The sequence below is a fragment of the Arvicola amphibius genome, chromosome 18 (genome assembly GCF_903992535.2).
Source record: "Arvicola amphibius chromosome 18, mArvAmp1.2, whole genome shotgun sequence".
Taxonomy (NCBI): Eukaryota; Metazoa; Chordata; class Mammalia; order Rodentia; family Cricetidae; genus Arvicola; species Arvicola amphibius.
In genome coordinates, this window is record NC_052064.1 from 29,203,454 (window position 1) to 29,226,786 (window position 23,333).

Consider the following 23,333-nt stretch of genomic DNA (forward strand, 5'->3'; position numbering starts at 1 on the left):
TTCAGCTCTGAATTTCCCTTTATGAAGAGTGCCTCCTATCCAATGAAGAATGTTTTCCTTTTATCTCATAGATCTATGTATGTTATTTCACTTTGATTAAATTTTTGAAATTTATAAATTTCCTTAATTTTTTGATGATGCAGTCATCATTCTATAAAATATTGTATCTCCATCAGTCACGAATGTTCTAAAGTTTACCTGATTTTTCTAGCTTTATTCCACTGTGCTCAGGATACAAAACATTTCCACTTTTCCCTTATTTGATAAGCCTTGCTTTGTGTCCTCTTATGTATCTCAGAGAAAGCTTTATGGGCCAATCTGACGACCGTGTACTCGCCAGTGTTCCAGCGCAGTCCCTGCAGATGTCTGCCAGGTCAGGTCGGTCTATGACGTCATTATCTCAGATGCCCTCTATTCTCTGCCGGGATGACTTACAGGTGAGTGTTAGTGTGTGCCTCTGTACCCCAGAGTTCCTGCTGTATCAAATTAAGAGCATCAGTATTTGAGGCATGTACGTTTAGAATATTTTTTCTTGATAAATCGTTTCCGTAATCAGTATGAACATTTGTTATCTCTTCTAATTTTGTTTTGAAGTCTTTTCTTTTTTTCAGACACAGAATAGCAACTCTGTCTGCTTTCTAGCTCCATGTGCTTGGCGAACCTTTTCCAACCATTCAGCCCTTAAGATTACGTTTGTCTCAGATGACAGGGTTTGTCTTTAGGCAATAAATTCTATTCTTTAATTCCATCTACTATTCTGTGTATTTTGATTATATAATTTTTAGTCTATTAACATTCAAAGTTATTACTGAAAGGTGTATTTAATTCCCGCTGTTTGCCAAATTTGTAGTGTTTGGTCTTCATTCTATTCCATAACTACTCTTCTAGTGTGGTTTACTCTTTCTTGTCGTGTCCTGGATGTGTTTAATTTTGGCTTCTTTCTAAAATAGTCAAGTAACTTCTGAGTGACGCTTAAGTGGTCATGAATTTCTTCTGCTTGTTTTTTTATCACACAAAAGGAGACTTCAATTATGTCCTATTTTGCAGGATATAGTAGTTCGACTTAATATATTATTCCCTTCCAGTGCTTCAAATACATCGTTCCATACTCCCCTGGCTCTAAAGGCTTCTGTTGAGAGATCTACTTACTATTAATGCTGACAGGTCTGCCTTTATATGAAACTTGGTATTTCCTCCCATGGCATTCATTATTCTTCTTCACTCTCTGTACTAAGTGTTTTAATTACACTATGATGTGGAAATCTATTCTGTTCCTGTCCATTTTGTTTTTTACATGTCTTGTGAGTACAGCGTTACTTGTCAACTTGACAGAATCTAAAGCCACTTTGGAGATACGCCTCTAGACACACCTGTGAGGAATTAGCTTGGCTACAACAGCCTCTGGCCATGTCTGTGGATGGCCATCTTGTTGGGTTAATTGAGGCAGAATGACTTGCCCATGGTCAGGGGCATTCACTGCTTCATGACTATGTGATGTGGCCAGCTGCTCAAGTTCCAGCTGCTTTGACTTCCCCATGGGATGAGCCATACCCTTGAACTGTGAGTCAAAGCAAACTCTGTGCTCCCTAGGTTGCTCTTGCCAGGGCATTTTTGTATCATAGTTACAGGAGAAGAAACTAAAAAAGATAGCCATCTATTTATCTAGATTTGGGAAGCTTTCTGATATAATTCTATCAAAATATCGTTTATGCCCTAAACCTGGAGTTCTATCACGATAGTTCATCACTTTTTAAATGTTGTACATATAACTCATGATGTATTTATGTTTTATTATTTAATCTTTGCTGATACAAGAATTCTAATTCATCTCTCTTTTCCATTTGATCCATTCTATTGGTGAAGCTTCCTACTGAACTTTCTATTTGACTTACTGAGTTTTTCATGTTTTCAGTATTTCTTTTTAGTAAATTTCTTTCTCATTCCCTGTACCGACTTTCTGATTTCAGTAACCTGTTTACATATAATCTCTTTGAATTACTCTTAAGTTTATTTTCATACTGTTTTGCTTTGTTAAACATTTGTTCCATTCCTCATCTTGGATTTCACCTAATTGACTCTCATTTGCAGCAATTAATGATGGGATTGACATTTTTGGAAGGTGTAACACTGAGATTTTCGTGTTTCTTAATTACCACATTAAGTCTTACACATCTGTGGTTATTTTGTTGACTGGAATTTTTATCAACTGTGTCCTTTAAGTCAAATTATCTGTAACATTTAAAAGGGGCGAGACTGAGGTAGAGTCGAGGTGCACAGCTCAACAGTGAAACGCTCAGGCACTTGGCACAAGCTCTTTACTATAGTACCAACTGCAGAAGCCAGCACAAAGGCTGGGAGGGCCACAACACAAGCATCATACAGATAGTTAAATATAACTTCAGTAACTACTGGAGGATCAATACGCAAGGATGGGACAACAGGATATTAGTTACTAGGTTTAAGGATGGATGGACTGTAGGCTGAGCAAGGATCAGTATCAGTATTTGAGGTGAGAAGAATATCTGGGAAGGGAAAGTATAAAGTTTGGAAGGTCGTAGTGAATAAGCCCAGAAGTGAGCATAGGGAAGAGAGGAAAACTGCGTGGGCTGTGAAGAATTCAGAGTGTGAAGTGAAGAAGGGGTGGAGGGCAATAGAGGACAATCACAAGCCTACCAAGCACAGCACAGACTAAAGCAAGACCACTACTCCGAGACATTTCCTCAAGAGCAAAGACTAAGAAATCAAACACAGCAACAAAACCCCCAAACCCAAGAACAGCCAAGTAACAAAAGTACAATAAGAGTATACCAAGGTTTTAAAAAGCCACATTGGACATGTTTTATTTTTGGAAGACTGAGTTGTGAACTCTTCCCTTCACTGTGGTGTTTCATGTACTGTGCTGTGCTGATGGGAGAGGTCTGACTCCTGTCTCAGTTCCCGCTGTTAGGTTAGACTGGGAGATGGATGCACTGCGCAGTCAGTCCCTTCCTTGACTAGACCCCGGTTTAGCGGCACAGTAATGGTAGTGCTCCCCAGTGTTCTGACAAGAAGGCAAACGGGGCAGCCCTGACAGCCTCATGTTTGCTTCAGATTTGGTTATTTAGGTCTTTGTCTTGGTTAGGGTTTCTATTGCTGTGAACTGGCACCATGACCACGGCACTGTTATAAAGGAAATCATCTAATTGAGGTGGAAGCTTACAATTTCAGAAGTTTAGTTCAGTACCATCACAGTGGGGAGCATGGCAGTTGGGAGTATGGCGGTGTACAAGCAAACATGGTGCTTGAGAATTCTAAATTCTACATCTTGATCCAAAGGTAACAGGAAGTGAACTTTGTCATTGGGCATGGCTTGAGCATATATGAGACCTCAAAGCCCATCACCACAGTGAAACACTTCCTCCAACGAAGCCACACACTCTCCTTGGGGGCCATTTTCATCCAAACCACCACAGTCTTCAATGAGTTTCTTGTTACTCATTTGCTTGTTTGCACACAACCTGAAGCCACTTGTCATTTTACAAGATTTTTGAATCCTCTGTTCAGTACTTATTTTATTGTACTTAGATTTGATAATTAAGGAGTTATGATCTTATGGGCTCCCCTGCCTTTTCATGCTTTTTTTTTATCATCTACTGTTATGGATATTTCTTCAATTTCTTAAGAGGAACCTTCTTGACAGCCTTCTCTTCATGGTGCAAGCCTCATTACCACCCACTAAGGAGAAAACAAATGGCTTTAACAGCTAGAACACTAAACCAAATCAGGTAGAAAACACACTTAAAATTGACAGACACTATATGCCCCCAATGACCACAAATTAGGAAAGGGGAAAAATAATGAATAAGCCATCAAGTTAAAAACTTAAGGTCAGTTGGGCGGTGGTGGCGCACGCCTTTAATCCCAGCACTCGGGAGGCAGAGGTAGGCGGATCTCTGAGTTCGAGGCCAGCCTGGTCTACAAGAGCTAGTTCCAGGACAGGCTCTAGAAACTACAGGGAAACCCTGTCTCGAAAAACCAAAAAAAAAAAAAAAAAAAAAAAAACCCCAAAAAACAAAAAAACCACTTCAGGTCAATGTAAAGATAGTAAATTATCGAAATTTACTGGCAAAGGGGAAAAAGAAAAGCAAGGTGAGGTAAATGAGAAAGGAATAAGAACGCAGAAAAACAGTGAACAACAGCAGGTTAAATCATTCTGATTGCACAACAATGGAAAATGTATAAGCAAAATTAAATATGAAAATAATAAAAGAGAAAAACATCGCTTTTTGAAAACAAAGTAAAAATACTAAATTATAGTAAGAAAGGGAAAAAAAGGATAAATACAAGGCCTCAAAGACATACAAGCAAAATAAGCCAACCGAGACAAAACAACGGAGCAGTTTCTTTCTGGTCTCTACTACGAGAAAGGTGGTGTCCAGCTGAGAGTGCTTCCTGTCTTCCCTAAGATTAGGCTAGTGTTGGGCCCACACTAGCCAAGTGCTAATATGCTTCAAACTGTCCTCGCTTTAGGATCTTTGCTTTCATTGTGTGCTGGGAGCCTCTATGGCCACAGTTACCATTGTACTTGTAGGTCAGGTAGATTCTTCCATGTTCCAGAAATTCCTTAGTTTGGACAACCTGGTACAGCTACTGTCTATGCCAAACAGTGTTCCCAAGGGTTCTGAGGAGTAGGGAAGACACACAGGCACTGAAATGTAACCCAAAGGACTAGTCTCCGTGCTCTCAATCCCATGGAAAACTAATCACCCTCTAGGAGAGAGGCGGCTGCAGAAAATGCGGGTTGAGTGCTGGATATCCTGCAGCCTGGCAGCAGTTAAATCTTGTGCCAACTCTGAGAGCTGGAGTATATGCTAATCTCAGGCTCAAGGCTGCTGCTACTCTCCGCTGCTCATCCCCAGATATGGCTGTCTCCTAGCCTAGAAGACTGGACCTTCATATTCTTCACTGTTGGATCTTCTGTTGTCTGAACTTCTCAGCGGCCCAGCCCCTCCTTATTGCCTCCACAACTCTTTTTCATTCAAGAGATGGGACAGGTTGTTTTCAGGCTCTCTGAATTGTAACTGTTGCTTACTGGGCCACTTCTCAGCTGTCCTTCACCTATTCTGTAATTTCTAATTTCTTCTGGACTTCCTCTTTCTGGAACAGAACCTTACTGCCCGATCTCATTCACTGTCTCAGACATGCACTTTCCACTCTAGCTTCTCACCTGTGCTTTTCTCTATTTCTTTTCTGGGGTTCCAGGATGAACCCGGCCTTGCGCTAAGCAACAGCCTTGGCGTCTTTGTTTAATTTTGCTGTTGAAAAGGCAGTAACCCATGCTGGCCGCCGGTTTGCAAAATTCCTGCCCCAGTCTCCAGGATATTTATCAGATTACATCTGACTTCCTATCCTTTTCAATGACAAAAGTATTACCAAAAATAATGTAAATTCTTTTAGCTAAGTGAGAGGGATATAATCTCGACTCATCTTGATATTATTTGGCACATTAGCTCCTGCCATTCTCCATGTCATTTCTCATTAATACTCTTTTTCTATCTTATTTGTTCTTCTACCAATCCTGCAAATATATTTATTTGGGGAAAACAAACACAACCCTTTATTCATTTCCACTGCCGTATCTAATTTCCTTTTGACTTTGCAACAAACTCCTTCTGTGAATGCAACATGCAAACTACCTTTCCCCTCTCAGGAAATTTTGGATGTTGTACACAGACATATTCTGAAACAGCTCTCTACATTACAGGGCATAGTCTTCTAATTTCAGTGTTCATTCTTGTTTTCATCATTGTTCTATTGCTGTGAAGCAACACAATGATCACAGTTCTTTTTATTTATTTATTTATTTTTTTGATCACAGTTCTTATAAAGGAAAAATTTCACTGCAGCTTGCTTACAGTAGAGTTTTAGTTCACTTGTCATGGCAGCATGCAGGCAGACATGGTACTGGAACAAGAGCTGAGAGTTTGACATCTGGATCCACAGACAGCAGGGTGAGAGAGGCAGTGTGGCTGGATTTGGCTTTCGAAAGCCCAACAACTCCTCCAACAGGCCACACCTCCTCATCATTTCAACTAGTCCCACTACCTGGTGGCAAGCATTCAAATACATGATGAGCCCATTCTCTCAAACCACTGCATCCTACTGCCTGGACACCACAGGCCTGGCCTACAGTCATATAATAATACAAATGCATTAGTTGAACGTCAAAAGTCCCCATGGTCTACCACTGTCTCACCACCAAAGTGCAAAGACTCTTCTGAGACTCAAGGCACTCTCTTCTGCAGCCCTTGTAAAATCAAAACCAAAAACCCTATCACATGCGTCCAACAACAATGGCACAGAACATGTTACCATTCTAAAAGGTGGATAGGGAGGAAACACTGGACCAAAGCAAACCCGAAACCATCAGGGAAAGCTTCAAATCCTGCTTCTCCATGTCTGATGTCAAAGTGCTCTTCAGATCTTCAGCTCCTTTCAGCTCTGTTGACTGCAACACACTTCTCTTATAGATTGGTTCTATACCATCTGCAGCTTTCCTCAGCAAGTATCCCATAACTCTGGCATCTCTGACATATTGAGTCTCCAACAAGTCTAGGCTTCACCCAATGATCTATCTGGGTCTATATGCAGGGACACCCCTGATATATACCTGGCTTCAGCAGCTTTCTTTAGACATAGAGGAAGATTCCACAACCTTTTTCTTGTATTCCTGACTCCAAACCTAGAAACATGGGGCTAAATCTGCCAAGCTCTGCTGCTTGCTGGGTCTGCAACTTAATCCCCTCTTCGAAATACATTTGCACCAGCTTTTTGTTGTCTATGGTTTCTTTTACTGCCTAAGTTTTTCTACAAGTTGGAAGCTTAGCTGGGTGGGATCTTCAGTCACCACTCCCTTTCCTCCACTCAACATCAGGCTTTTCTTTTTTCTTTTTTTTTTTTTTGGTTTTTCGAGACAGGGTTTCCCTGTAGTTTCTAGAGCCTGTCCTGGAACTAGCTCTTGTAGACCAGGCTGGCCTCGAACTCAGAGATCCGCCTGCCTCTGCCTCCCGAGTGCTGGGATTAAAGGCGTGCGCCACCACCGCCCGGCTCAGGCTTTTCTTAAACTGAGTCCCTTGAGCACTGGACCTCCATTACATTTCCCAGTGCTTCTTTCTCCATAAACTACATTTTATACTTTTCCTTGCTCAGCTTCCTTCCTTTCATTATACATCTGCAGTAAGAGTCACTGCTGATAACTTTACGACAGAGTCAAATCTAGGGTGTCTTGAAATCTCCTCTGCCAAAGCCAGTACTTGAAAACTCTTCAGTTTAGCTTCAGGCAATTTTTTTTTTGGGCAAGGGCAGAAAGCAGCCTCTTTCTTTGCCCAAATACCACAAGAACAATCTCGTGGCCCATTACTAATTTTCTTCCCCTCTGAAACCTTTTGAGACAGGCATTATAATCTACATTGTTATCAGCACCATTGTCTTCCATGTTCCTACTAGGATGCCCATTAAGCCCTGCTGAAAACATTCAACTGCTTTCCTGATCCAAAGTCCCAAAGACCACATCCCACCAACAAGCATCAGGTCCCACCTGTCCCAGCAAAACCTACTCCCTGGTTTTTGTCTTAGTCATTGCTCTATGGCTATGAAGAGACACCATGACCATGGCAACTCTTATGAAGGAAAACATGTAAGTGTGTCTGTTTACAGATTCAGAGGTTTAGTCCACTGTCATCATGGTGGCATACAGGCAGACAGGGTGCTGGAGGAGGAGCTCAGAGTTCAGCATCTGGATTCACAGACAACAGGAAGAGCGAGACACCGGACCTGGTTTGGGCTTTTGAAGTGACAGACTTCCTCCGACAAGGCCACAGCGCCAAATCCTTTCCAACAGCACCACTGTCTGGGAAGCAAGCATTCTAACACACAAGCGATTACGGGGCCAATCTCTTTAAATTACCACAAGTTTTTTGATTTGACCCTTTATCATTCTTATTAGACTGGCATTTTTCATGTTACTTGAGTAGATTCTGAATCACGGACCAAAGATTCTTTCAGATCAGCAATTTTCTGATAAATTCTCTAATGAATTTTAAAAAAGAACACAATTCCAGAAGTATCTGCTGTTTCAGCTTCTGCTTCTTTGGCTACTATATCATTTCCCACTCAACATTTTTTTTTTAAGTTTAAGTTCCATTTTATTTTTCCAAGGTGTTTTCTTCTATCTTTATGAAGCCACTTTACATGGGCTTTGGGGGAGGTGGTGGGACAGCACCAGCAGGTCTAAATCATGGTGGGGGTGTTCGGTCCTTCCAAGCTTCCCAAGATCGATTCCTGACTCCCTTGCTATGAATAGCATAGCTCACACAGTAATGCAGCTTGACGTAGAGTTTGGGGAGCACATAAGCGTCGAAGACACTTGCTTTGGATATGTCCTAGCGGCCTCTATGATGTTCCGAATGACGAACTTCTTAATGGCCTTGTCCTTGGGCATGCAGCAGGTACAGTTAGTGCAGCAAATTGGCTGTGCATGGCCGCGGCCCTTTTTGGCACGACTGTTGTTTCTCCTTTTTTTGGTCATCTTGGAGCCAAGTCCCGAAAGAGCTCCACTCAACATTTTTGTCATATTATACTAAATGGCCCCTTGGTCCATGTAAAAGCAGGTTTTTAGATTAAGACATATAGAACCCCCTTTACCCTAGTAAAGATCACGTGTGCACGCACGCACACGACTGCGCGTGTACACACAGAAATGTAAGGGAAAAAAGAGGGCATAAAATTCTTTACTAAGAAAAAGAAGACAAAATATATTAGCATACAAAACTTAACCCAACAAAACAGTTCATTATTCTACATATTATGTGAACTGATACGAACCCTTTGGATACTCCGGCTCTGTCATTAACAATCTTCACTTCTTTTACAGACCCATATTGGGAAAAAAATTTTCTTAAATCATTTTCATTTGTCTAGTGGCATAAAAAGAAAACATTAAGAAACTTTTTAGTCACTAAAAGATTAAACAACTCCAATGTCTGCTGTGGAGATATAAAAACTATAGAAAATGTTAGAGGGTATCTCATCATTAAAAATAGGCAAAACCATTATTACCAAACTCTATGTACTTTGCTTTAAGCAGTAGCTAGGCAGCTACTTTCAACTGAATGTTCTACGACTGCAAAGAATGCTAACTATCTAAAGGACTCTTTCAGTGACTTTAAGAATGTTAACGGGGTTTGTGTACACTAAACCCATAGTTAGGCTGCATTACTATTGGCTCTAGTATTTGGGGAGGGCACCTGTACACCAGTAAAAGCAAGTCACAATGGCCTAATCCAGTCAGTTTGAGGTAATCAACATAGTCTTTAGGAAGACTCAGCCTTAGGAAAGGAATATATTTGAATATATATACTTGAATTTGCCATAATAAGTTACAAAATGACTATAATATTTCAAATAACAATATGTTTTCCCTGTACTAAACATAAATTTTAGATAACTATAGACATTACATTGCCACAATAAAATTAGTAAAACACACATAACGTTCAAGATGTGTACAAAGATGGTTTGGGAATATCTGATTTTACTAAAATATGTACACAATAAGAGCTATTCCCAGAGTATTTATGTTGAATTCATGGCAATTTGATTTTTGATTCAGTTGCAACTGTTTGCTTCTAAGCATAACTTTATGTTTACCTAAAGGAGAAACAAAACATGTCTTAGAGCACAGCCACTCACTTTTGAGTTCAACTGTTACCTCACTTAAATACACAATTTGCTATTTTGGATGTTAGCATTGAGCCTGTTAAATTGGACAAAGACAATCACTAAATCTAAGAATAAGTGAATTACTTTTATTATAACAATGCATTTTCTAAAAATGTAGTCGATGCTAAAATGAGAGCTGCTACTAGATATTCAGAAAAGTGAATCCAAACTATTCTCCGGAGAAGTCACTAATCCAGTCACTAACTCGTAGAGTAAGGGGAAAGACAGAGTCAAGAAGACTGAACCTGCAGAGGCACAACTGAGGTTTCAAAGTCTGTTTGTGACCATAGGAAATTACTTCCTCACAGGGAATTATCTGTGGTTTTGAAACAGACACGTCTGAAGGGAAGTAATTCTGTTACCTTAATGCAATAGCTGCGTAGGAAACAATGACCTCTAAGATTCATATTGGCCTGATATGCTTTAGTGACTGATATGAAAATGTTTTTATTGATGACAGTTCACTAAGATGTTTAATAGGAATGAATTCTAAGCACGAATACCTGTATTTTCCATAGCTACAGTCTTTCAAAAGGTAAGAATTTTGTAAAGCATATTTATTCATAGGGAAACAATCACATACTTAAGAATCATTATTTTGGCAAATGTACCAAGCATAACATTTTTCTTAGGTGAAAGAAAAAGTAATTTTACCTAGATTGTAAATCCAAAATCACACACTATAGCACCTTTATTACAACAGGTGTCTCTCCCTATATTTGTAAAATGTAAACTTAGAAATGCTTCTATAAATTCACCTGGAAGAGGAATGTGTGTGTGTGTATACTGAACTTAGGGACTCTACAAGCTAGACAAACCTCTAAAACCAAGTTACAGACTCAGCTCAAGTAAGGGCATCTGACTAAAATTATTCATGAACATCTTTCCTGTTCATATCTCTGCTACACCTCTTACACAGGAATACTGAAAATCACCTCAACTATGCTTTTCTCAGAGTGAAGTAGCTGATGAGCTGATTAAGCACACTTTTGTATAGATTCTCTATTTGGACCACAAGGTCTTTTAAATTAGCAGATTATAAATCCTATCAAAGAAAGCTAGTTGTAAGAAATTTAAGTCTAGGATATGGCTTACGAGTGCAAGATAAAGGCTGGGATAAAGATATAGGGTTTTGGGGCTGAAGCGATGGCTCAGCAGTTACGAGCATTGCCAACTGTTCCAGATGTCCTGAGTTCAGTTCTCAGTAACCACAGGGAGGCTCACACTATCTATAATGGGATCTGATGTCTTCTTCTGGCAGGCAGGTGTATATGCAGATACAGCATCATAAACATAAAATAAATCTTAAAAATTTCATGTATATATGATTTCATAAGACTAAAACCTTTAGATTAAGTTTTCATTTGAAAATTGAAATAATCAAGTATCTAGGAGCACCATGTAAGAAAGTATAACTGAAGTATGCTGAAAAATGAAGAATATTAAGCAATGAGTGAGAAAAGCAGGTTACTTAAAAATAAGAAATAAAAAATGAAAGGCGTATTTCCATCTGTAAGAGACAGAGGATACAGTAATTAAAGAAGCCTCACTTTCCTTGTATGTGCCATGGACAGGCACATCCCTGTAAACTCCCTACACCATCACTGCCCCACTGGACAGGCACCCTGTAAGCTCCCTACACCATCACTACCCCACTGGACAGGCACATCCCTGTAAACTCCCTACACCATCACTGCCCCACTGGACAGGCACCCTGTAAGCTCCCTACACCATCACTGTCCCACTGGACAGGCACCCTGTAAGCTCCCTACACCATCACTGCCCCACTGGACAGGCACCCTGTAAGCTCCCTACACCATCACTGTCCCACTGGACAGGCACATCCCTGTAAACTCCCTACACCATCACTGCCCCACTGGACAGGCACCCTGTAAACTCCCTACATAATCACTGTCCCACTGGACAGGCACCCTGTAAGCTCCCTACACCATCACTGTAACACTGGACAGGCACCCTGTAAACTCCCTACACTATCACTGTCCCACTGGACAGGCACCCTGTAAGCTCCCTACACCATCACTGTAACACTGGACAGGCACCCTGTAAACTCCCTACACTATCACTGTCCCACTGGACAGGCACCCTGTAAGCTCCCTACACCATCACTGTAACACTGGATAGGTACCCTGTAAACTCCCTACACCATCACTGCCCCACTGGACAGGCACCCTGTAAACTGCCTACACCATCACTGTAACACTGGACAGGCACATCCCTGTAAGCTCCCTACACCATCACTGTCCCACTGGACAGGCACCCTGTAAACTACCTACATAATCACTGAAAGGGTTATTTGCATTTAAACCAAGACAATGTGAAGCCTATTATCCAATATGCAATTGTAATTTTTATAGTTGTATAAGGAAATAACTGCTGAAAAATAGTTAATTCTAAAGAAAAACAAAACACCATTCCTTGCCCACCATGCTGCACCCACAAATAGATACCTTAAAGTCAATTCCTCCTACGAAGATGCGGTTAGGGATCACGGTTCCGTATCTTGGGGCACTTGTTTGGTTATTCAAAGGCACAGGTGATACAGGATTGGGGGATGGAGATAATGAATCTGTTTGTGTTTGATTTGTTGTCTGCTGTAAAATAAAATCATTTTAAACTTTTAGCACTGGGCATGAGTTTTAATGCAGGTTCATTAAAACAGTCAGTTAGGCAAAACATCATCTACTCGACTTGACCTTTATTCCAAAATTATGAAGACTACAATTAGAGTTCATAGTTTTTGTGGGAAATAAAAATGAAACAAAGTACTTAATTCTAGAGAGGTGCTTTCTATTAGACAGACTACTCAAATGTACCTAAGATAATTATAAGGTATAAGATTGTTAAGGAAGTACACTAAATAGCCGGCAGCAGTGGGGCACACATTTAATCCCAGCGCTCGGGAGGCAGAGGCAGAGGCAGGTGGATCTGTGAGTTTCGAGGCCAGCCTGGTCTACAAGAGCTAGTTCCAGGACAGCCAGGGCTACGCAGAGAAAACCTGTCTCCGAAATACAAAACAAAACAAAACAAAAACCTAAAAAACTCCAAGAGTCAAAAACCAAGAAAAAAAATGAAAAAAAAAAGCCTTAAATTCATAATGAGGTCAGAAAACGAGAAAAGACGACCCATGTCTGCCTGCTGCTGGCCTGGCACTCAGTTAGGCAGTGGTGTTCTCTTGTTACAGAACACCAACATCAGACAAAGCCGCTAAATTATGATGGATCAAGATAGAAAGAAGCATTCTTTGATCATGTCTGAATACTGATAAAAACAAAAACACTGTCCAAACCATGACAACCGGCAAACATTGCTGTTTCCTGGATAATCTGAACAGCCTTTTCTTCTTCATCAGTTTTACTTTTTAAATAACAATTTATGCAGTCATAGAAATTTTCCCATTACCTCAAAATATGCATTCCAGGTAAAGCCCTTATCACTAAATTCTGTCTATAAGTCTCAAGCCTGCATTGTATAAATCAATTCTTAATGCCTGAGAGAACCCATGGTTTAGTTTCTTTCTAGTTCCAATGACTTCACAGACACAACTCAATTACACATGTGTTCTTGGTAGTATTTGGGCAGTATAAGGAGCCTTGGCAACTTAATAAACTTGGATAATTTTAGCCTGAAAAATCAAAATTTTAAATGCATGTATCTATTTGAAAATGTGACTGATCTTTGAAGAAATTACATGCCGAGCTGGGTGAAGTGGTGCATACCTCCAACCCCTGCACCTGGGAGGCAGAACCAGGCAGATTTTTGTGACTTCAAGGCTGGCCTGGTTTGCACAGTTCTAGGCCAGTCAGGGTAATCAGTGAAAAATTTACGTATCTAAACATTATGGAAAAATTACATACCTAACATTTTCATGACAAAGAATTGAGCTCAATATATATATTCATTATGTTCATACTTCTAAACTGGAAGGCTTAATATATCAATATTAGTATGTAAGACTAATTACCATAATGGCAATCAAATAGATTTGTAATGTAAGATAAAAAAAATCAAGAAACGTATTTTTAAAAAAACTACTTCTTTCCTTCTGGGAAGACTAAATAGATGTTTGAGACAATTTGGCATACTATGTCCTTCAAAAATACTAAAGTCCATAACTCGCCGAGAAACATCACAATGAAGTTTTAACTTAGATAACAGAATTGTTCTTTTCTGTATTTGTCCTTTTCCATTTTATTGGCTAACAAAACTACTATTTTAAATGTTCTGTAGTTAAAATAAAGGCAAATTCCCTGTCTTCATGAATATCATATCATAGTAGTACAAAATAACAAATATAACATATTTTATGTTAGAATATGGAAAAGAAACAGAGATGAATAGCAATATGCAATACTAATAGAAACAATAGAAGTAATTTCTATTTCAACAGAGGAAATCTCTAGTTGTAAACAGTACCAGTGATGTTCTAGAAAATATGGTTATACCAGAGAGCATCTTTAGCTTCAATACAGAAAACCTGTCTCTCTGCCCTTTTATTTTTAGTATAGAACTTGTTAATAATAACAAAGTCTTCCCAAAGTCTTTAAAAACAAAGGCGTTCAATGAAACTTCTAGTTTGTCCTCATGTTTAAGCAACAAGACATACTCCATTCTTCCTGCGAGGGGAGGATGAAAGCAGCCCCCGAATGAAGGGACGTGAGGCTACCCACCGAGAAAAAGGAAAATATTAAAAAAAAACAAAAAAAAAAAAACCAAACCACCAATTCACCTCCGTCCCTTGTTCTAAAGGTTCCTATTCTGTTGTGAATGTCATCTGCTTACATTTTTCCCTTTATTATTTACCACCTTCTAATATATTTATCCGTCCCTTGGCACCATGCTGTAACACTCACGAGGGCGGGAAGTTTAAACACACACACACTTAAAACACCGCGACACTGTGTAAACGGGGCGGGCACCGATGCGCACAGCAAGGGTTGAACGTGTGAACGCCTAGATCTCGGTTTCAGGAGAAACCTGCTTAGCGCGTGCCCAACCTCTGGCTAAGGACCCAAGTACCGGTTATATTCTAGAACCCACGGCACTGTTCGCGGCCACACGGCTCCGGGAGAGGACACCTCGAGGTTCCTGAGAGAGCAGCGGTGGATCTAACGGGAAAGCTCCCATTGTCAACCGTTCGGAAGCACGGACGGAGGGGCTGCTCCCGGGGGGTCAGCGGGTGGCCAGCGTGACCATTTTAGGGTCGATTTGGACACTCTTCCCTGGGGTTTCACCGAGAGCCGGGCCATTTTTGCAAAGACAGAAGGAAGGGGTGTGTGTGTGTGTGTGGGGGGGAGGCTAACCGTCGCCGTCACCGCCTCGGTGCTCCTTCCCCTCGGAGGCCAGCAGCTGGGGGCGATGGCCGCATGGACGCCTTCCTCGGCTTCTCTCAGGTCATCGTGGACGGGGGCGCCGACGCGAGGGTCCCCCCCCTCCCCGCCAAAGTGCGGGAGGGAAAAGAAGGCCAGCCAGCGAGAAATCTTGCCGGGCAGACCCGCCAGCAGCGGTGGCGGGAACCCTCAACGGCACCGACCACGCGCTGGCGGCCTCGCGCGGGTTCCCCCCCCCCAACAACGCGCTGGGCGCCCGCTGATTGGCTGCCGGCCGGGCGTGGGGCGGGACCAGGCGGCAATGGGCGCCCGCTGATTGGCTGCTGGCTGGGCGCGGGGCGGGGCGGGGCGAGGCGGCACGTTACCAGGCTGCGCTGGGGCCCGGTAGGCCCCGGGCTGGGCCGAGCCTGCCCCGGGGGAGCGGGCGGGGGGGGGGGGCGCGTAGCCCCGGCCTTCCCGAGCTCAGGGCTCCCCCGAGCGGAGCGTCGACGGCCGCACGACCGCCGACCGCGGGCAACGAGAAGGTGTCCCCGCAAGGGCGAGCCTCGACGGCCGCCGCCGTTTGGGCGGGAAAACGCTGCGGGGGGCGGGCAAGTGGCGCCGCTCGTTGGGCACGGAGGACCGAGCCTCCCCGCGGGTCCCTGGCCGGCCGTTTCCCCGCGCTGCTCTCCCGCCCGCCCGCCCGCCCGCCTTCGTCCAGACCCCAGGCCGCCCCGGTCCTCACACCCCGACGGCCGCTCGTCCCCTCGCGGGGGCCGCACCGCCTTCCTCCCCAACCGAAGAGCAAGCGTTTCGGCTCCAAAGCACAACCTTCCGGGGACCGTCCCCCCCCCCCCACCCCCTCCCGACCCCGGCACTCACCGCCCGGGACTCCGTCTCCATCTTTCCCGTCCGCTCTTCAGAGAGGCAGCGGGAGGCGCGGGAGCGTCAAGTTGGAAGGCGTGTTCCGAGGGAGGAAGCGAGCCGGCGCGGCTCCCGTCGGGGACTCGCTCCCCCTGGCGGCGGCGGCGGCGGCTGCAGCGGCGCAGGCTCCGAGACGGGCGGGGCGGGTGGGGGGAAGGGGAGGAGGAGGAGGCGGCGGCGGCGACGCTGTGCGCAGGTCCCCGAGGGGCTCTGGGCTTGAGGCGGCGTGGGGCGGCTCGCAGTGCCCGGGGGCGCTCGGCGTGGGGCGGCTCGCACTGCCCTGGTGCTCGTCGTGGGACGGCTCGCACTGCCCTGGGACGCTCGGCCTGGGACGCCTCGCACTGCCCGTGGGGCGGCTCGCACGGCGGGGAACGGTAGGATGGCATGGGATGGCTCGCATGGCGGGAGACAGTTCGCACTGCGGGGGACGGCGTGGGAATGCGGGGCGCGGCGTGGTACGGTTCGCACTGCCTGGGTGCGCTGGCGTGGGATGGCGTGGGAAGGCTGGCACTGCGGGGGGGGGGGACGACTGCCCGGGGCTGCGTGGGATGTCAGGGGTGGGGGGCGGCTCGCACGGCGGGACGGCGTGAGTAATGTGCTCCCCTCACAAGGCCTATGCTCCGCTGCAAGCTGTCGCCCTCCTAGCACTGCAGGGCCCACCTCAACCCTCTACTCCAGCAGGGCCCTCGGGGACTTCCGACGGCTGGCTTGGCTGGTTCCAGGACAGGAAGAGTTTCCTCCAGATGTTTATTTCCAGCACTCGGGAGGCAGAGGCAGGGGTGTCTCTGAGTTCAGGGTCAGCCTGGTGTATGCAGTGAGTTCCAGGACAGTTAAGGGCTACACAGTGAAGCCCTGTCTCACCTCAGTCCGCTTCACTCTCCGACCATTAAAAAGTAAAACTGAGGCGAGAGCTTGAGGGAACCAGCCTCGTGATACTTGGCCCCGTAGCTTTCGGATCTCCTTTAAAGGACTGCCTTGCAGGTACCATTTCTAAAAGTTTGCAGAGAGCCCGTCTTGTATGTTAAGTAGTATGTAATTCCAGTTAGATAACCTCATATAATACGGCCTGCCATTAGTATAAGCGACCATCCACTTAACTCATTTTGTTTCTGCCGGATCACTTCTCCAATTCTCCCGACGGATACATCATTGTCTCACAGCTGAATAAACAGGCAGATCAGTACTTTGGTCAAGGTCTAAAGCTATAGCCAATTTAGCCTGAGGATTCTGCAACCCCAGTTCTTTAAGCCGTCTGCATCAGCAAGCGTTAAAAGTTACAACTTTTAACTTTTAACACAGGTTTTTAACACAGGTTCTGTGGCAACCTGTGTACTCGGTACTGTAAAATTTGTCCTCAAAATACGCTGCAACTATTATCAATTTTAATATGTCAACAGATCAGTTATCAAAAAAGTACCTAAAAGATCAGTCGGGAAACAGTTTTAGTTCATTTCAGATGAAGCATCCTAAACGTTGTCATATATTTCTGCATACAACTTTAGTTTTAGTTTCTGTGGAAAAGGTTTTAGTTTTTGTGGGAAAGGAAAGTAGAAATGTATTCAAATTTTTAAGTCCATATTCTGGAATTGACCTTTGAGAATCCCCGGTTGAGTAGATAATACTAATTTTCTGCTCATCTCCCCCCCCCCCCCCCTTACTAAAAGGAGTTTTGAAGTTTGCGTCTTCTAAAAAGTTGTCCTTGTCACAGAGGTGTTTGGTCTGGCGGGGACTGTGACTGCGTCTCAAGGACTGTGTTGGTGTAGAGTCCATACCACACTTACCTGCTCAGGTTCTCTGACTTTTTAATCAGAAAGCAACTTAAAAAAATTGAATAAACACAACATTTTTTTCCAATTTAGAAGACAGATGTAGAGTTTTTATATTTATCACATATTGGGATGTGCTACTGGAAGGTAAATTTCAAACATCAAGCCTCAAGGCACTTTAAATGTAGAAGAGTCCAGGCATGGTGCTTGGTGTCTGTATCCCCAGGTACCTGTGAGGCTGAGGCAGGAGCATCTCTTGAGCCCACAGTGTGAGACCAGTCTGGGTAACATAGGACATTATCTCTACAAATAAACTAGAAGTGGAGAAAAGACTAATTTGTACAATTAGTAATTATGTCTAAATATGCTCACAATAAAAACAAGGGCAGTAAAAGATCCGTGAACTAGGATCAAACGCTGTGGGAATGTGGATGACAGCATCATGGGATACAGTGGCAGGGCTGGGAGAGGTCGTAAGGCTGTCATGCTGTTCTGGGAGAATGTGGAGTTCTCAGACCTTATGGATCTCATGCTGGGACACACATATATAAAATTTGATCAGACAGGGTTTCACAGTGTGGATCATCTGGCTGGAACTGCAGCCTAGGCTGGAACTCATGGTGGTTTTCCTGCTCCAGTCCTGGATTGCTGCAGTTACAAGAGTGTACCCGCCTTACCTGGGTTTTCTGCTACAATCTCATTAAAAGATTTAAAAGTAATTACATTTTGTGTGTGTCATCACCACACACACACACACACACACACACACACGGAGGTAAGAGATAACACTTGTGGGAGTTGGTTCTCACTTTCTACCGTGTGAGTCCCCATGATCAGTCTCAGGTTGTCTGGCTTGGTGACAAGTGCTATCACCCTCTGAACTACCTTGCCAGCCAATGCTCTGTCCTTCTTTGTCTTACGGTCTCTTTCCAGCTGGAATTGGAGTCCTAGAGAGGCAGAAGTGGCTCGTCTCATTGTTAGTAAGGGATGGATGCAGCTTCCAAGACTTAGTTCTGCTTGAGTCCTTTGCAATACTGTGCATTCATCTCTATTATTCCTTAGAAATAAGGAATTACAGTTTCATTCTGGGGACCTTCGCAAATCAGAGCTCTTAAAGATAACTAGGAAGTTACCCAATCAGTGCCAAACTTAGGAAGATGTTCTGTCAGGGTTTGGATCTTGACTGTCCACCGAAGCTCATGTGTTGCAAGTTGGTTCCCAGCTGGTGGCAGTGCAGGAGGAGAAGGAAAATCTAGACAGAGGGTCCTCACTGCAGGAAGATATCAGGGGTGTACCCATAGAGGGTCCTCACTGCAGGAAGTCAGATATCAGGGTGTACCCATAGAGGGTCCTCACTGCAGGAAGTCAGATATCAGGGTGTACCCATAGAGGGTCCTCACTGTAGGAAGTCAGATATCAGGGTGTACCCATACGTGGCTATTGGGAGCCTGCCCACTCTTCTTGTTCTTTCCTGCTGCTCTGAGGTGAAGAGCTCATTTCCAAACATGTTCTCTGTCATGTATTGCCTCTGATAAGAGAAGAGTTAGTGGCTGGATGCAGACTGTTGAATTAGGAGAAGAAAATAGCTCAAGTGGAAACTGTACTTGTCACCTCAACAAGCATGATAAACTTTAGGTATTAGAGATGACATTTACAAAGATAAAATATGCAATAAATAATACTGTATATGGGAACTGGACAGATGTCCCAGTCCATAGAGTGCTTGCCTTTCTAGCATGTAAATCTAAGCATGCATCCCCAGAACTCACGTAAAAACCCAGGTGGGTGCTGTATTCTCAATAATAGGGACAGAGGGACATAAGGATCCCTGGGACTTGCTGGTCAGCCAGATTAGTTGAAGTTATAAACTTCAGGCTCCATGTGAGACTTATCTCAGAAAACAGGGTAGAGAATGATTGGGGAAAACACCTGAATTTGGATTCTGGCCTCCACAAGTTCCACAGGTATATAACACACACATACACACACATGTATACATTACATACACACATACACACATGTATACACACATCCACACATGTATACATACACACATACACGTGTATACATACACACATACACACATGTATACATACATACACACATACACAACATACATCCATACACAAATACACAAGTATATTTTGCAGTTTACAAACCTTAGTATCTCATTTGTTTCAGGTTCTCCTGGATACACATGCTTTTCATTTTTTCCAGCAGTCTGTTCCTTTCATAGCTTTTGTGTCTTAGTCTGTTTTTGTGGCTAATGAGTGACACCGATTAGGTAATTTAGTGAAATAAAAAAAAAAAAGTTCTGCTTTGAGTCATGGTTTTGGAGGTCCAAAGTCAAATGCTGCTTCTGGTTTTGACAATCTGCAGGAATCCCGAGGTGGTTCAGGCATCACACAGAAAGAGGCAGCGTGTGTGTGTGTGTTTGTGTGTGTGTGTGTGTGTGTGTGTGTGGGTGTGTTGGATTCAATCGTGATCATCCACCTTGATGATTATCTAATTCTGATCACCGTCCCAAACCCAACCTTGAAGACAGACCATTTGGGTCCAGTTCCCACTGTCTTAATTCCTGTCTTAGTCACTGTTCCATTGCTGCGAAGAGACACTGTGACCACAGAAACTCACAGAAAGGAAGCATTGGCTTGGGACGGACTCACAGTTTGAGAAGGAGCAGAGAGTTCTACATCTGAATACTCAGGCAGCAGGAAGGGAGAAGGCCAGTGGGCCTGGCTTGAGTTTCTGAAGCCTCGAAGCGGTGACACAGTACAGCTGAATGTGGCGGCAAATATCCGCAATCCTAGCACTGGGGTGGGGAGATAGGAGGCGCTGGAGTTCAGGTCCGCCTGGGTTATAGAGCTAGATCCTGATGAGGGTGGGTGAGAGGAGAGAGAAACACACAGAGGCAGAAGCAGAGCCTGCTGCCAAGCACAAGGGAGGAACACGAGAAGTATCTGTACAATAAGGTAATGAATTAACCAGTGACCCCTCGCCCCACTGCCCACTGTACCGTAAACCCATCACTCGGCCTTTTCTACTTTAGACATTAGACAGTTCTGGGCTCACAGCGGGCCTATGACTCCTTGTTGGTAAAGTGAGATCAGAAACCAACAGCTTCTGGAAGTTTCTTAAGGATATGTTTAATATACAAAGAAAAATGTTTAGTTGTGAGCTGTAAGAAGAATCGGCTTATTTATTTATTTATAGATAGAAACTAGGAACTTTGGACTTAAGGAAGTTTAGGCCTGGCGAGGCAGCAGCTGTCCTAATTCACTGTGACACATTTCTGAACTGAGTGAGGGGTAGTTTATCATTTCCAGAGAATCATTTTCCCCTGTCTCCCCTCAATGAGTGGATAAAGTGTAAAATTTGATCGATTTCTCCAGAATGGTTGTTCTGTTTGCAGTTTTTGTGACGATGGATCGTCTCTCACCTGGCACCTCCCGATCTCCGAACTCTCTCGTGGCCTGGCTCTGGGTTATTCTAAGCTTGTTTGTTAGTTTCCTAGCCCCTTAGATGCCAGAGATTGCTTTTTAAAAAATGGACAAATAATAACTTTGTGGAGGACGATATCCTAGCATAATTACAGCATGCTAATCAATATGCTTATTTCTCATCCTTCTTACTCTTCAATGGCAAAACATTCTTCTTGAAAGCAGTTTCCAAACGTACATTACTGTGGTCATCAGGGTATGTAATAGATCACTACGCTTATTTCTCATGTCTCAACGAAACTTGTGCTCTAACTAGATCTCCCTGCCTACTTTCTCCAACCTCTGGTGACACCACGCTCCCACGTTTCTCAGTTTCTGTTTTTTTCAGATCCCACGGGGAAGTGTTGTTATACCCCAGGGAGTGTAATGTTGCGCAGGGTCATTTACTTTGGCACAGGTTGGGCGGTTTCCTTGTTTCTCCAAGACTGAGTGGTCTAATATTGTGTCTATGGCCACCTTTCTGTGTTCTCTGACACATGCTTTCACATCTGGCCACCTTTCTGTGTTCTCTGACACACACTTTCACATCTGGCCACCTTTCTGTGTTCTCTGACACATGCTTTCACATCTGGCCACCTTTCTGTGTTCTCTGACACACACTTTCAGAGCTCTGTTGTCACGAGCAGTGCTGCAGAGATACAGACGTCAGTTCCTTGGCTACACCGGGAAGTTTCTAAAGCGTTTTCATCCGGGTAGCCAAAGTGTATGTAGTAATTCACATGCCCACCAATAGTGTCCGATTCCCCAACATCCCAGCCACTTACAGAGGAGCAAATCTACAGGCTCCCATCTACTCAGCAAGTCTCTCCTACTGAGCTACACCCCCAATTCAAAATTAGGTCCCTCTCCCCCTCCCCCTCCTCATTCTCTCCTTTGTGGGATTCTCTATTTTGCCTAGGCTTCTCTCAGCCTGGTTCAAGCAACCCCTTTGCCTTAGTGTCCTGAAAATCTAGGAACGAGCCTCAGCGCCACGGCCTTTGGATGCTCACCATTCTGAAAGTTATGACACCCTGTGATTTTAATTGGGTTATTTTTCTTGAGTTGCTTGAGTTCCTTATATATTTTTGATATTAGCTTATCAGGTGTATCGGTTATAAGTAAATATCTTCTCCTACTTTATAGGTTGTCTCTTTTTTCCTTGGCAATGCAGAAGTTTTTGGTTTGGTGCAACCCCTTCTGTCAACTTTTGCTTTCCTAATTTGTAGTTTTGGGATTATGACCAATAAATTATTGACCAGATCAAGGGCATGGGAGGTTTCCCCCTTGTTTTTTTCTAGTACTCTCAGAGTTTCAGGTCTTATGTTTAAGTCTTTAATAAGTATTAGCTGACTTTTTTTTGTTTTGTTTTTTTGAGATAGGGTTTCTCGGTAGCTCTGGAGCCTGTCCTGGAGCTAGCTCTTGTAGCCCAGGCTGGTCTCGAACTCACAGAGATCCGCCTGCCTCTGCCTCCCGAGTGCTGGGATTAAAGGCGTGCACCACCACCGCCTGGCATTTTAGTTGAATTTTATACATAGTGTGAGGGATCAATTCATCCTTCAGTTTTCTTAGCACCGGGTATTGAAGGGGCTGTCCTTTCAGTGTTGCGTGTTCTTTGCAGCCTTGCAAGGTGATTTATGGTCTTTTTATCCCATCCCATTGGTCGTTTGTGTCTGTTTTTAAGTCAGTGTCATGATACTTTGATTATACAGCTTCGTAATGTAGTTTGAAGCAAGAGACCATTGCCTACAGATCTTTCTCTCTCTCTCTCTCTCTCTCTCTCTCTGTCCTCTCAAATAGCTTTGGCTATTTGCTAATTTTCCTTGTATATGTGTGTTCCATATGAATTCTATGTTTTTTCTATTTTTTAAAATTCCATTGTTATTTTGAAAGTGGTCCGTTTGAATGTGAATATTGCTTTGGGCAGTGTGAATATATTAACTGTATTAATTCTTCTAACCCTTGAATACAGGATCTTTTCCCTTAATTTCATCTTCAATTTCTTTCATCACTGTTTTATAACTTTCTGTTTATATATTTTTTGCTTAAATTTGCTTCTACTTTTCTGCTATTATAAATAG

The 23,333-nt window shown here is 43.6% G+C and overlaps 1 protein-coding gene and 1 pseudogene across 1 annotated transcript in view; both read right to left on the bottom strand.

The window, feature by feature from the left end:
• Boll (boule homolog, RNA binding protein) overlaps window positions 1–15,989 on the bottom strand; it is a 69,394-nt gene extending 53,405 nt beyond the window's left edge. Inside the window, exons 1-3 of the mRNA XM_038315461.1 lie at window positions 15,969–15,989; window positions 12,228–12,371; window positions 8,863–8,954 (exon numbers count right to left, since the gene is read on the bottom strand). Coding sequence (XP_038171389.1) covers window positions 8,863–8,954; window positions 12,228–12,371; window positions 15,969–15,989 — 257 coding nt within the window. The remainder of the gene's footprint in view (window positions 1–8,862; window positions 8,955–12,227; window positions 12,372–15,968) is intronic.
• LOC119803958 lies at window positions 8,226–8,566 on the bottom strand (annotated as a pseudogene).
• Window positions 15,990–23,333: the final 7,344 nt, after the last annotated feature.